General features: G+C 44.8%; 1 protein-coding gene across 1 annotated transcript in view; it reads left to right on the top strand.

The window, feature by feature from the left end:
* Positions 1-2820: 2820 nt before the first annotated feature.
* The window catches only part of UROC1 (urocanate hydratase 1), a 50364-nt gene continuing 41214 nt past the window's right edge, over positions 2821-11970 (top strand). Inside the window, exon 1 of the mRNA XM_009284425.1 lies at positions 2821-2946. Within this exon, the coding sequence (XP_009282700.1) occupies positions 2821-2946 (126 nt within the window). The remainder of the gene's footprint in view (positions 2947-11970) is intronic.

Below are 11970 nucleotides of genomic sequence, written 5' to 3' on the forward strand. Positions count from 1 at the left end.
CTGCCGCTGGACCGCGGCTACTGGCCGCGATTTAGGGGCTGCGGTTCACGGGGAGGGGCAGGAGGGCAGGCTCGGGCTGGGGGCTGCTCTCCTGGGGTGGAGGTGCAATGCCCAGCGCCCAGGCGAGAGGGGAAAAAAGGGGAGGGGGGGGGGGGGGGGGGCTGGAGGATCCTTCCACCCTCCTGCTACAGCAAGGCTTAGGGCTGGGGGTTTCCTTCCCTCCCGAGGGCTGGTTAGTTATCTGCAAGTTTTGTCTCTGCCTCCCCTTCAGGCTCTAGCACATCCCTCAGTCCTAACCGGGCAGTTCTCCTCTCTGGTCCTGTCTGGCTGCAAAGGGGATTATTATAACATGTGATCTTCTTCCTGTTATTTATATGTGCTTTTTTTTTTTTTTTTTTTTTTTTAGGGTGGAGGAGGAGGAGGAGGATGGGTCGGTTCCGCACCTCCTCGTCGGCTGGGCTGGTCCTTGCTGCGCTCAGATGCAGGCGTTGTTTTCCAGCCGCACCTTCCCCTCCCGGAGCCGGTGCGTGCGTGTGCGTGTGTGTGTTTATGCGCGTGTGCGTGCGTGTTTCTGTGTGTGTGCGCGCGTGTGCGTGTGTGAGCGCGTGTGCGCGCGCGCGCGTGTGTGTGTGTTTGTGTGTGTGCGCAGGGCCGGGGCAGCCGGCGCAGCCCGCCCGCTGCCTGCTGTCCCTGCAGCACCCTCTGCCAGGCCGCCCGGCACATGACACCTGCCCTGCAGCGGGGCGCTGCCCGGCGCCCCGGGGACACAGCCCCCGCCCAAGGCACCCACAGGGCAGCCCCGCAGCGCGGGGAGGGCGGGGTGGCTTTGGGGTTTTCAGGTGTGGCTCACACGGTGCACAAACGGGCGGATGCGACGGGTTTCTTTCCATGATCGCAGGCGTGCGCTGGGACGGCAAGGGGACTTGTGCCTTCCCGGAGAAGCTGGGGTGTCCCCTCTGGCACCACTGACACACGTGCCTGCCCCAGCCAACACCGGGCACGTCCCTGAAGTCGGATTTGCTCAGGTAACTCCAGCGCAAAGCTCCCAGGGACCCAGAGAGGCTCCAGCACGTAGCGATCAGGGGATGAAAGTGCCCAGCCCTAGACATAATTTTAATTCGGGGAATGAGTTCCCCCCCCAGCTTCATTCTGTCTTTCTTCAGCTTTCACGGCAGTGTAATGCCATTAACTTCTGCTTGATGTCACAGAGGGAAGCAGGTCCGATGAGAGTCCAAATGTAGACGAGGTTATTCTTGTGCCCATGTGTGCACAGGATCAGACCTTAGAGGGATTTGGAGAATGTGGGTCATACAAAGAAGAATAAGGAAAGATTTATTTCCCTTTGGGGTGGGAATGTTTATGTAAGACAGGGTTATTTAGCTAGGATTTGGGGTAGAATTTTCTGACTTTACTCTTACCTTCCTTTTTTGTATGTTTTTAATAAGAAAACCCAATAGAAAATTTAAAAATGTGAAGGGGGCTTTTCCCTCTCCTTTTTGTCTTTGCCTTTTGTTTGAAAACAGCTACAATACTGTATAATTACAAAACAAAATTCTCCTGCCATAAATGACAGTTAGTATCCTTCAGAGGGTTTGAGTCTGCTGTGCGCTCAGCTCCCCTGGGATGTTCTGAGTTCTTTCAACTCAAGCATCTTCAGTGGGAGCTGGGGATGTGCAGTATGTCCTAGAGCTAAAGCCAATGTGACATTAATGAGATGCTGTCATTTAATAATTGTGCTTTGTTGTCATGGCTTGTTGATTGCCGCCTTTGTGGGAAAATGCAGTATTTTTTTATTCCCAGGTTTTAGGCTCATTCCTAACTGAAATGTTTCTCCCAGTTAATTTCACCGGGCTTGAACTGTGGCACTTCAGAAAATTCCCTGGCCAAGAGTTGTAGTTCCATGGATGTAATAAAGGTCAAGAAGCCCTTGTATAATTTAAACAACAACTCAAAATGGAGACCAAAGTTCATGTTGCACTGTAAGTGGAAAATCAAAGTTAAGTATATTAATTTACTTGTGATGTCTGGATGGCAGTACCATAAGACTTTCTAGTTGTTGTTGACTGTAGGGTATAAAAGTGACTTAGAACTGAAAGCCTTAATTCTTCTTCCCAATTATTGCCTGTCTTGAGAAAACCAATGCTAATGACTACATTTCCAGTTTAATACTACTAAAATCCATTCATGCCTGTGAGCTAAGAGGAGGTAACACCTAAGGGGGAAATTTTGCTTTTATCACTGACAACTGTTGTCTAGAAGTTGAATTGATGAGATCTGAGGAACAGTCCATACCTAGAGGTGTCAAACAGAGAATGCCCATCTTAGCTGAACAGTGTGTGTGAACAGTGATGTAAATAATAATTATTAACTTCAGTCAGTTCCTAAGCTATAGAAATGTAAATGCACAATCCTTGAGGTCTCAGGCAAGGATCATGCTCCAGACCATGACTCTCACTAGGATGTTGGGGGAATCGGATGATTTGGAAAGTGACTGAGTTTGCTCTAGTGGCTTAGCACAGCACCAGCTGACAAAGCACCCAGAGAATAAACAGCAAAACTGTGAATCATTCATTTTGGGGGAGGAGGGAAGAGCCAATAGCATGGCACAGTGGGGGGAGGTGTGTCACCTGTGCCGCCTGCCCTCTCTGCTTGACAGGCCTGTTTGCAAAAGCCAGAGGACAGGCTGTCCTCTTCAAGATCACCCCGGAGTGGTGGTACATCTGAATCGCTTAGCATCTTGCTTGCCTGCACCCTTCGTTCCCCGTTCCTTGTACCTCTCCAGTTTGCCTTGCCTTTCCTCCTCCTATTTCCTCAGTAGCTATGACCAGCCTGAAGGAAATCTGTCGTGGTCTTCCTCTATACCCTTTGCCTGAAAACAGAGGTCGGAGGAAAGGAATACCCCATGCACCAGTGAGAACCCCTAATCTCACTGCTCAGGAGAAAAAGGTAACATGGGGTTTCACAGGGCCTCACTTCTCTTTCTTTCAGATAAATGCAGCTCGGGGCAGCAGACCTGATTACCTCAAATACTTTTCTGAGTGTGCACCTAACTTTGTGGCAAATGTATTTCCTTGGTGTTATAATTTCAGTGGGTAATGGAACAAAGTAGTGGAAACTCTACTGCTTGCTTGCTTTCTTCCTCCCCCAGAGGTAAGCAGGTTGATAGGAGGGATATTTGCTGCACAACAGCTTCTGTTCAGTGTTGTCAGTCCAGCATTGTTCCTTGGAGATGAAATTATGAATGCTGTTGCAAAAACACTGCATATGTATGGGAGTGAAAGCTAACCTCTCAAATACAATAAACATCAAATGTGGTGAATCAACATCACGGTACAAGCTACACATCTGTATATTTGCATAAAAAAATCCAAAGATAATTTATCTTAACCAGTAGTCTGAAGTGTTCTGGAATTTAGGCAAGTTTGTAGGGAGTTAATTATTTGTCTTTAGTTGTGTAATTCTTTTCCTGTCTCTTTTTGTTTGAATACTCTATGTACACACTAAAGTAATCATTGCATTATTTCACGTTAGAGATTTAAAAAAAATCATCAGCAGAAAATAATGGTCAATGGGTGGACATCCTTAGGAATTTGTGTGGGAGAGGATAAGGTGGGTTCCTTAGTTTGAAAGTCTGTGCTTCATCACACTTAACATCACTTTTAATGTGGCATTCTGATCAGAACACATAAGTTCCTTCCCCACTAACAAGTTGCACGCAACTTCCTTGCCTTCGTGGGAGTTCCCCACTGGCATCAGCAGATGAATTCTTTCGAAGTCCACTTCCACAAGCAGAGGAGAGCCTAGTCAAAGGGTAGAAAGAGGAACAGCTGTGAGATATCCAAAGAGGATATACTTCAATGTCAGGAGCATTCATGGCTGAGGCATCCTGTCTGTGCCTGGGACAGTTCAGACACATGGAAGTGTGGCTACTAAGTGGGCAGAAGGGGGCTGTGGTGTGTGGTGATGGCTGTGAAGATAAAGGAGCAGGGAGTGAGTTTCACTGCATGTCAGAACATTGCCAATCATCTCCATTTTATCCCTTGCCTTTGCTAAATCACTTTTCCCCATGAGAAGTCTGCTATAGCATGAAGGAGTCCATGTTGCAGTGCAGAAGGTGGTATCTCTCAAGAAGATGCCAAACCTTACTCTCTACCTGGGGAGAGAAAGGTAATGACAAAGTCCTCACTCCCTATATAGAAACTGGAATAGTTTCCTGCCTCCTTTAAGTGTTGCAGGGAGATGGCAGTAGACTGATTTTCTGGTCCCAGTCTACTGTCTAACATCCTACCCTCATCTCTCCTTCTTATCTACCACATGTGATAAGAAGTCATGCTAGTTGGGTTTTTTATTAGACTGTTAAAGATTTAAAAGCTTCCTTTCTGATTTATTTTACTCTTAATCTTCCACCTTAAACTCTTAACAGAGTTAGAGGCTCAGCTGGTATTTATTTTATATCTGAAAGGTCAAATCTCTTTTTTTTAAGAGGTGTTCCATGCTTAGAAAAGCATGTAGACAGACAACTATAGAAAACTCTGTCTGTCTACAAGGTGGTTTTTAAGTCTTGAAAGAAGCTTCCAGATTTTGTTGGCAGTGTATAATGCTGAGCGTATTGTGAGGCTTGTCTTTATGTATGACACTGTTTTCATTTTCTAATTGAAGTGCTCAGGGGAAGCTATGACAGAAGTGAAGTTAATAATGCTCTGCTAATTTCCTCAGGATTTGTCCCTCTCTTCATATGCCTTCATTCCAGTTTTAGCCCTTTCTACAACAATAAACCTTAGCACTGCCAATGTTTTATTTTCTTGGGCCTCCTTTTGTGGTTATAATAGAAAACCTGTAAGTGAGATTTGTAAAGTTCTGTGTGTTTTGGGGCTTGCTGAAGAGGTATATAATTCTTCCTATCATACCAACTTTAATCTTCTTGGATAAATCAAGCCATTTCTCAGAACTGATTCGGTTTATATGTTTCCTGAGTTCTCTTCCTTTGGCATTCTTTGCCTGAGGCCTGAAACAGCCACATCCTCTCTCTTTCCCTCCCCAGCTCAGGAAACCCTAGCTTTCTGTTTCTCAGCATCTGTATCTTAATGTAAATGTGCTGCAAAGAAACTACCCCTAAAATCTTACGCGTGATGTGTCCTTTGCAGAGCAAGGATGTTGCATGCTCAATACTCACTGACATGCCAGTAAAGCTGGAGCAACTTGGGAAGAACGTGCACTTCTCAGTGTTTCTCAGAATCAGGAAAAAATGGTATGTCTTCATCCATGCAGCAGTTCCTTTACATATCTTAGAGCCAAATCATGTTACAGTCTTCCTACTACCCCAGCATGATCATCTGTTACCTGATTGCAGTATCACTTGTGTCTGTCATAGGGCCCTGAGGTCAGTAATGGGCCTTGATGACCTTGACAAGCCTCACCTGAGATCTCCACCCATGCCCTCTGCCCATAGGCTTAGGGGCTCCATTTAAGCTCAGGCCTGGGATTTGGTTCTTGGTTATGTTGGAGTTGCATTTGTCTCTGGTTCTGTCACAGGGCATCCTAGTGCCCAGCCATAGACCTCATTGATCTGGTCTCCAACCTGTGGGCTGACTTGCTGCTATGAACCTTCCCGGTGATTTCTGGGCCCTATCTCTCTGTGGTAACCATCACCAGACCTGATCCTGACTGGCACTCCTAGCTTGGCCCCAGACCTGCACATCACCATGATCTTGCCTGATGACGTGGACTCCTGGTGGAACCTGGCTGCCATCCCTGGGCTGCCCTGCTCACCTCTCTCAGGTACTATGAGGCTGGACCCTGGCTGGTGAGGTGCCTGTCCTGCTGGCTGTGTCATTCTGACTCGGTATCCCTTAGGGAGCACCTGGGCCTTGCTGCTTCATGACATCCTAGTACAAAAAGCTGAAAACCAGAGCCTGTGAAGTCGCACAGCACTTGAAGTTCTTGTTGAACTTTCTGGAGAAGTAGCAGGATATTTGACCTTAACGGTTGTTCTACACATCCAGAAATGAGGCCACTTCTAAAAGTTTATATGTGGATTAGAAGGCCAGCCTGTTGGATCCTGTTCTGGAATGTCTGGATGATAACTTTGCTAAACTTTCACAGCCCGTGGGGCATTTATAGCAATGGCCAGTCAGAAATCACCATATTTACTTCCTAACTGAGCTGATCTAAACTGAGACCTATCAGGAAGAATAATACATGAAACAACCATCTTGCTTTTACAGTTGCTCTTTAGAGAATAGTGCCAGCAAAGATTCTGGGCCTCGATATCATCAGGCAGAAGAGGACAAGTGGGAGACAAGCAACATCTCCACTGGGAAAGGGCAGAACTAAGGATGAAACTGTTGTAGAGTTTAGCTTGTCATCTTCCTCTCCTCATGCTTCCCTTCCTCTCAGTAAACAGGGAGACTGCAAATCTTAGTGTTTCAGTGTCTCAAGATCCTTAAATTGGAAGTCCTGATGATGGTGTTAGAAAAGGGAAATGAATGCCATTCCTTCTGAAGAGACACTGGTTCTTCAACAAACACCAGTTAACAAAGAGGCTAGTATTCTTGATTTCTCAAGAGAATCTCACAACAAAGATATTTACAGCTGATCAATTGGAGCAGGATTTCATGGGTTCTTTTGACTACATTTTCGTGACATTGAGAGGTCTGAATCTTGATTAGATGGCAGCAGGATCGTGTTTTGCTGTATAAATGCCAGTGAATAAAAAAAAAGACACCCTACTAGTGACTAGAGCTTAAACACAAGAATCAAATGTTAGATCCAGCTGGCAGATCTAAGAGGAAGAATTTGCATCTGATGCTTGTATTGCACTGAGCTGAACTGAATCAGTAACTCAGCAAATTCAGAGCGGGTTTTTTAAAACAACCTGTCAGGCTCAGAAGTATAAGTGCAATTGATTTTTTTTTAAGACATCAGTCAACTCTGGACCTGTTTTTTCAGAGGTGCTGAGCACATGCAGCTTAAGCTTCTGTCAGTGGAAGTTATGAACAGGAAGAATACCTAAATATCAAATGTACAATGTCTAATATTCAGAATGCAATGTGTCAGTTATAGGTAAAATCAATCCTACTTAAAGGTCAGAATAATGTTTTATATGGTGCTTTAATGAAATGTTAGGAATAATGGCCTTGTATTGCCTTTCCACAAAAGCATGATGAACAGCCTATTTGAATTTGCTTCTTGAGTCCCTTTCTCAGGTTATTCAGTTTATGACTCAATAATGAATATGCAAAATTCTTCCTGATGCACATGGCAATTGCCCTTTCATAAAGCAGTCAGGCTCCATCTAAGCAATTTTAAGCGCCCTGGCTCCCCTATTGAGAGACTGTTTCAGAATCTCTTATGTTTAAATTCTTCTAATTTCAAGACTACATTTTTATGGTTAATTCACAGATATTTATTCCTCTTCCAGCATTTCCCTGAAGCTCCTTCCTGCTTTGACATTTATCCTGCAGTGAGACAGCAATCAAATGTCACCTTTGTTCAGTTAAGCTAAACAAGCCCCAGTCTTAGTCCTCTTTCATAAGATCAGCTGTCTATTGTCTGTGGAACCAAGGCGCCCTTCCCACCCTTCATATGACATCCAAGTTCATGTTTCATTAATGTTTGCATCATCAAAATTCAGGCTTCTGCTAATGTGTAACATTAATAGGATAGAGGCTCAGTCTAAGTGAATTTATTTGAAAATCCAACCAGATTTTGCTTGCTTGTATTTTTAGGGCGAAGAAAAATATTTGCCCATCAGTTTCATCATAATACAAATAATATATTGATCAAAGACTGGGTGATCCTTGCCAGACTGGAAGCAAAACACTCATCCTGATAGTTCTCTTTTTCTCATAGGCAGAAAAAATGCCAAATGTGGCAATGTTTTCCTCTTGATTTTGTTGTTGCAAGGGGTGCAGGTGATTTTATTCTTACTTTAAAAATTTCTTAGATCTAGAACCCACTGTGATGGCTGCTTGACACTGAGATTGACTTTGAAAATCCCTGCATATTTTGTCATGGTGTGAATATAGCTGGGATTTTTGTGTTTATTAATAACATGCCCTTGAAAAATAACTGCTTATCTAACTGAAGAAGAATAAGGTGGTATCTGAAGATGGAAGCTGCATTTGCTTATCTGGTAAATAGGTTTTTCCCCTTGCCATTCTCTGTGCGGAATGGCAATTCTTATTTGTAGGGTTTTACTGGTCTGATTCTCAGCTGGTGTAAATCAGTATAGCTTCACTGATCTGAAAGGGTCTGACTCATATGCCAGTTCAGTAGCGAGTATGCCAACAAAAACATCTCTTAGTATGGGGCATTTTTAGATTTAGGGAGATTGTTCTTTCTGTCTGCTCTAAGGTATGTGAGACCAGCATGCTCAAATGAAGGGGCTGGAGAGCTCTAGCCATAACAGCCAGACCATAGTCATGTTGAATGAGGAAGTTTATTACTGAGCTAAGGGCTTTATAGAGCTTTTCAGAACTTCTTACCAGGATGGATGGTGACGATACCTAGACTGGATGGTTCTAGGTGCCTTTGTTCTAGATAACTATTTCCTGTACAACTTACCCTTTCACTTCCTCCAGAAAATACTTGCTGCCATAACTCTTTGAACTGCCAACAGCAGGTGTCACAAACATGGAGTATCCTTGCTATACTCAGCCCTCTCCAAAACTGGGCTTCCCTGGTTATTTTGTAGACTGTTATCAGATTTGGAAGCAAACTTGATCCCTTTCTAGCCTTTCCACAGTCATTAAAAATCAGCCTACAGAAGATGTGAAATACCATATGATTTGTGAATCTCTTCAACTAAAAGTCATTTGGATAGTGTCGCCATTTGCCAGGGAACTTACAAGATCTTTTAGCATCTTTGCATGAAATTGGCTTTCTAAAGATTACAAAATCTATATTCCATGTTCCATTTGATTAAAACCATAATGAGAATAGAGAGACGTGGCTTAACAGACTGTTACTAAAGATAGTGATTTATTTATGGTTTCTTTCATCCAAAAGGACATACTGTACTTTGCAAACCATGGGTAATGTCTTTGAAGGCAATAGGGAGTATAAGCCGTGTCGTATCATCCTCAGAATTTAATTCAGAGCCTAGTAATCACTTTAGCTAATTTGGAAGTGATACATGTAGCATCAATAAAATAATGTAAACCACCACCCTCTGCAATACATTAGGATGCTAAATGTAGTGACTCTTTAATAAAACTCAGCCCAAGAACATCTTCATCTGGGAGTATGTCACATAACTCAGGCCTAAGATGCCTTTTTTGAATGGAAAGTACAGTAGGGTCTTCAGTGTCTCTAGGAGTTCAGGGTCTCAGTCTGAGGAATTCTGAACAATTTTTTCCTTGGTAGTTCAGTGCCCCCTAGCATTGCGAGAGGGAATTCATTCATGTCTGTTATTGATAGGTGTCCTGGTTTTGGTTGGGGTACAGTTAATTTTCTTCCTCGTAGCTGGTACAGTGCTGTGTTTTGGATTTAGTATGAGGATAATGTTGATAACACACCGATGTTTTAGTTGTTGCTGAGTAGCACTTATACTAGTCAGGGACTTTTCAGCTCCTCATGCCCTGCCAGCAAGAAGCTGGGAGGGGGCACAGCCGGGACAGCTGACCCAAACTGGCCAAAGGGCTATTCCATACCATATGATGTCATCCTCAGTACATAAACTGGGGGGAGTTGGCCGGGGGACAGCGACTGCTGCTCAGGAACTGGCTGGTCGTTGGTCGGCAGGTGGTGAGCAATTGCATTGTGCATCACTTGCTTTGTTTTTACTTTTTTCTCCCCTGATTCTCTCCCCCATCCCACTGTGGGGGGGTGGGGAGTGAGCGAACGGCTGTGTGGTGTTTAGCTTCCTGCTGGGTTAAACCACAACAGTCCTTTTGGTGCCCAATGTGGAGCTCGAAGGGTTGAGATAATGACAGATCTGCCCAGAGTATGTTAAGGCAAATTTGTTATAAACATTCATTATATTGGTTTAATAGTCACTGGTCACAATGTTGATTAATTTACTCTCAGAGTTGTCGTGCTTGCTCTCAAAGTTGTGTTACGTAACACCTTACTTGCTGTATATGTTCCCTGTTGTGCTGTTTATCACCTCTGGGAGCTGGATTTAGGTTATCATTTTGCTGCACTGTGTAACACTGGTTTATGATATGATAAAATTATCGGTCATGAGACTAATCTGGTATTTGCACTTGGCATTGCCGTCATCTCCATACCTCGGGAGCCACCTTTCGGAAACTATTAGTAATTACACTCTTTACCTTTTGTCCTCGGGGAACCAATCTATGGGGGAGACAGGGGTGACACTTTCCCCTGCTCCTTCACCTTCCCTTTCTCCTTTGGGCTGGTTACAATAGCTTTTGAGAATTTTTAATATCCTTGGGTTGTTCAAACCAGCATGTTCCTATTGCTATGTCTCCTGAATGTGGTTCAGGTCTTGTTTAAAGCAAAACAATTATTTATTAATACCATCCAGAGATCAACTGCAGCAACAGGTATTACGGCTACTCCAACCCCGGCGATGGGCACTGTGGCTGAACCAGGGAACCAACCCATGCCAGTATCAGTTACCCCCATACACAAGAAGAAATACACAAGAAAATCAGCTTGTTTAGTAAGAGATGGAGATGAACCAGGACCATCACGAGAACAGGAAAAGATTTCAGCTGTCGTTCAGGCAAGCACATTGTCACCTGGCTGCTCCGGTGCTGATAATGGGGCCTGGAATTAGAGGGTAGGTAAGCCAAGCAGCTGGGATCCCGGATCCCTGAAGGGGGCATTGACAAAGCAATTGGAAAAGGGGCAAAAGCACTTAGCCTCTGGAGGTGACTCCTGTCAGGTGTGAAGGGAAGTTATCCCTTCAAGGAAGATGTTATATGTCACCCAGGCACGTGGACCACCATGGAGAGAGGTATCCAGTACCTGAGGGCTGAGGAATTAGCCATGCTGGAGGTGATTTATGATAACCTGAACAATGAGCAATTATCCAAAGATCCAGATGAAGTCAGGTGCACACGACCCATGTGGCAGAAGTTTGTATGGAGCACACCATCATCATATGCCAACTCATTGGCAGTAATGACCTGGAAAGACGGAGAGGAACAAATGGTGGATGAATTGGCTGGCCAACTCCGGCAATAGGAAGAAAGTCTCTCTTCCTCCCTATGGACCTGCGTCTCAGCTGTGGAGAAACTGCCGGACATGTTAGCTGAGGAACTGTCCTGGGAGTTCCAGTGATTCAAAGAGGATATGTCCTACTCCCCACCTGTACGGACCTGTATCTCCTAATGGTTTAGGAGTGAGTGTTCCTCTGCTCAAGAGGGAGGATATAGTGGATACACACTACGTGACCACGGAGAGGACATGAGAAAGGGGGATGGAAAACCTACCTTGACCCTAGAGGCACAGGTATGTGAGTTGCAAGGAAAAACAATCACAAAAGGGGGTTCTTCCAGCAAAACTGCTGCTCCGGTTTCAAGTGAGTAGTTCCCCAGACAGAGTAGAAGGGCTGATTTTACTTCCAATCTCAATAAAGGGACTTTTGACTCGCATTTACAAGTGAGTAATGAATACTATGATGAGGACTAGAGGGGCCCTGCCTCCAGCCAGGTGGAGGAAGGAGACAACCGGGTTTACTGGACTGCATGGATTTGATGGCCTGGCACATCAGACCCACAGGAGTATAAGGCTTTAGTAGACATCAGTGCACAGTGTACCCTAATGCCATCAAGCTATAAAGGGGCAGAACCTATCTGTATTTCTGGAGTGACAGGGGGATCCCAACAGCCAACTGTATTGGAGGCTGAAGTGAGTCTAACTGGGAATGAGTGGCAAAAGCACCTCATTGTGACTGGCCCAGAGGCTCCGTGCATCCTTGGCATAGACTACCTCAGGAGAGGGTATTTCAAGGACCCAAAAGGGTACCGGTGGGCTTTTGGTATAGCTGCTTTGGAG

This window comes from Aptenodytes forsteri, unplaced genomic scaffold (genome assembly GCF_000699145.1).
Source record: "Aptenodytes forsteri isolate BGI_AS27 unplaced genomic scaffold, ASM69914v1 Scaffold53, whole genome shotgun sequence".
Classification (NCBI taxonomy): Eukaryota; Metazoa; Chordata; class Aves; order Sphenisciformes; family Spheniscidae; genus Aptenodytes; species Aptenodytes forsteri.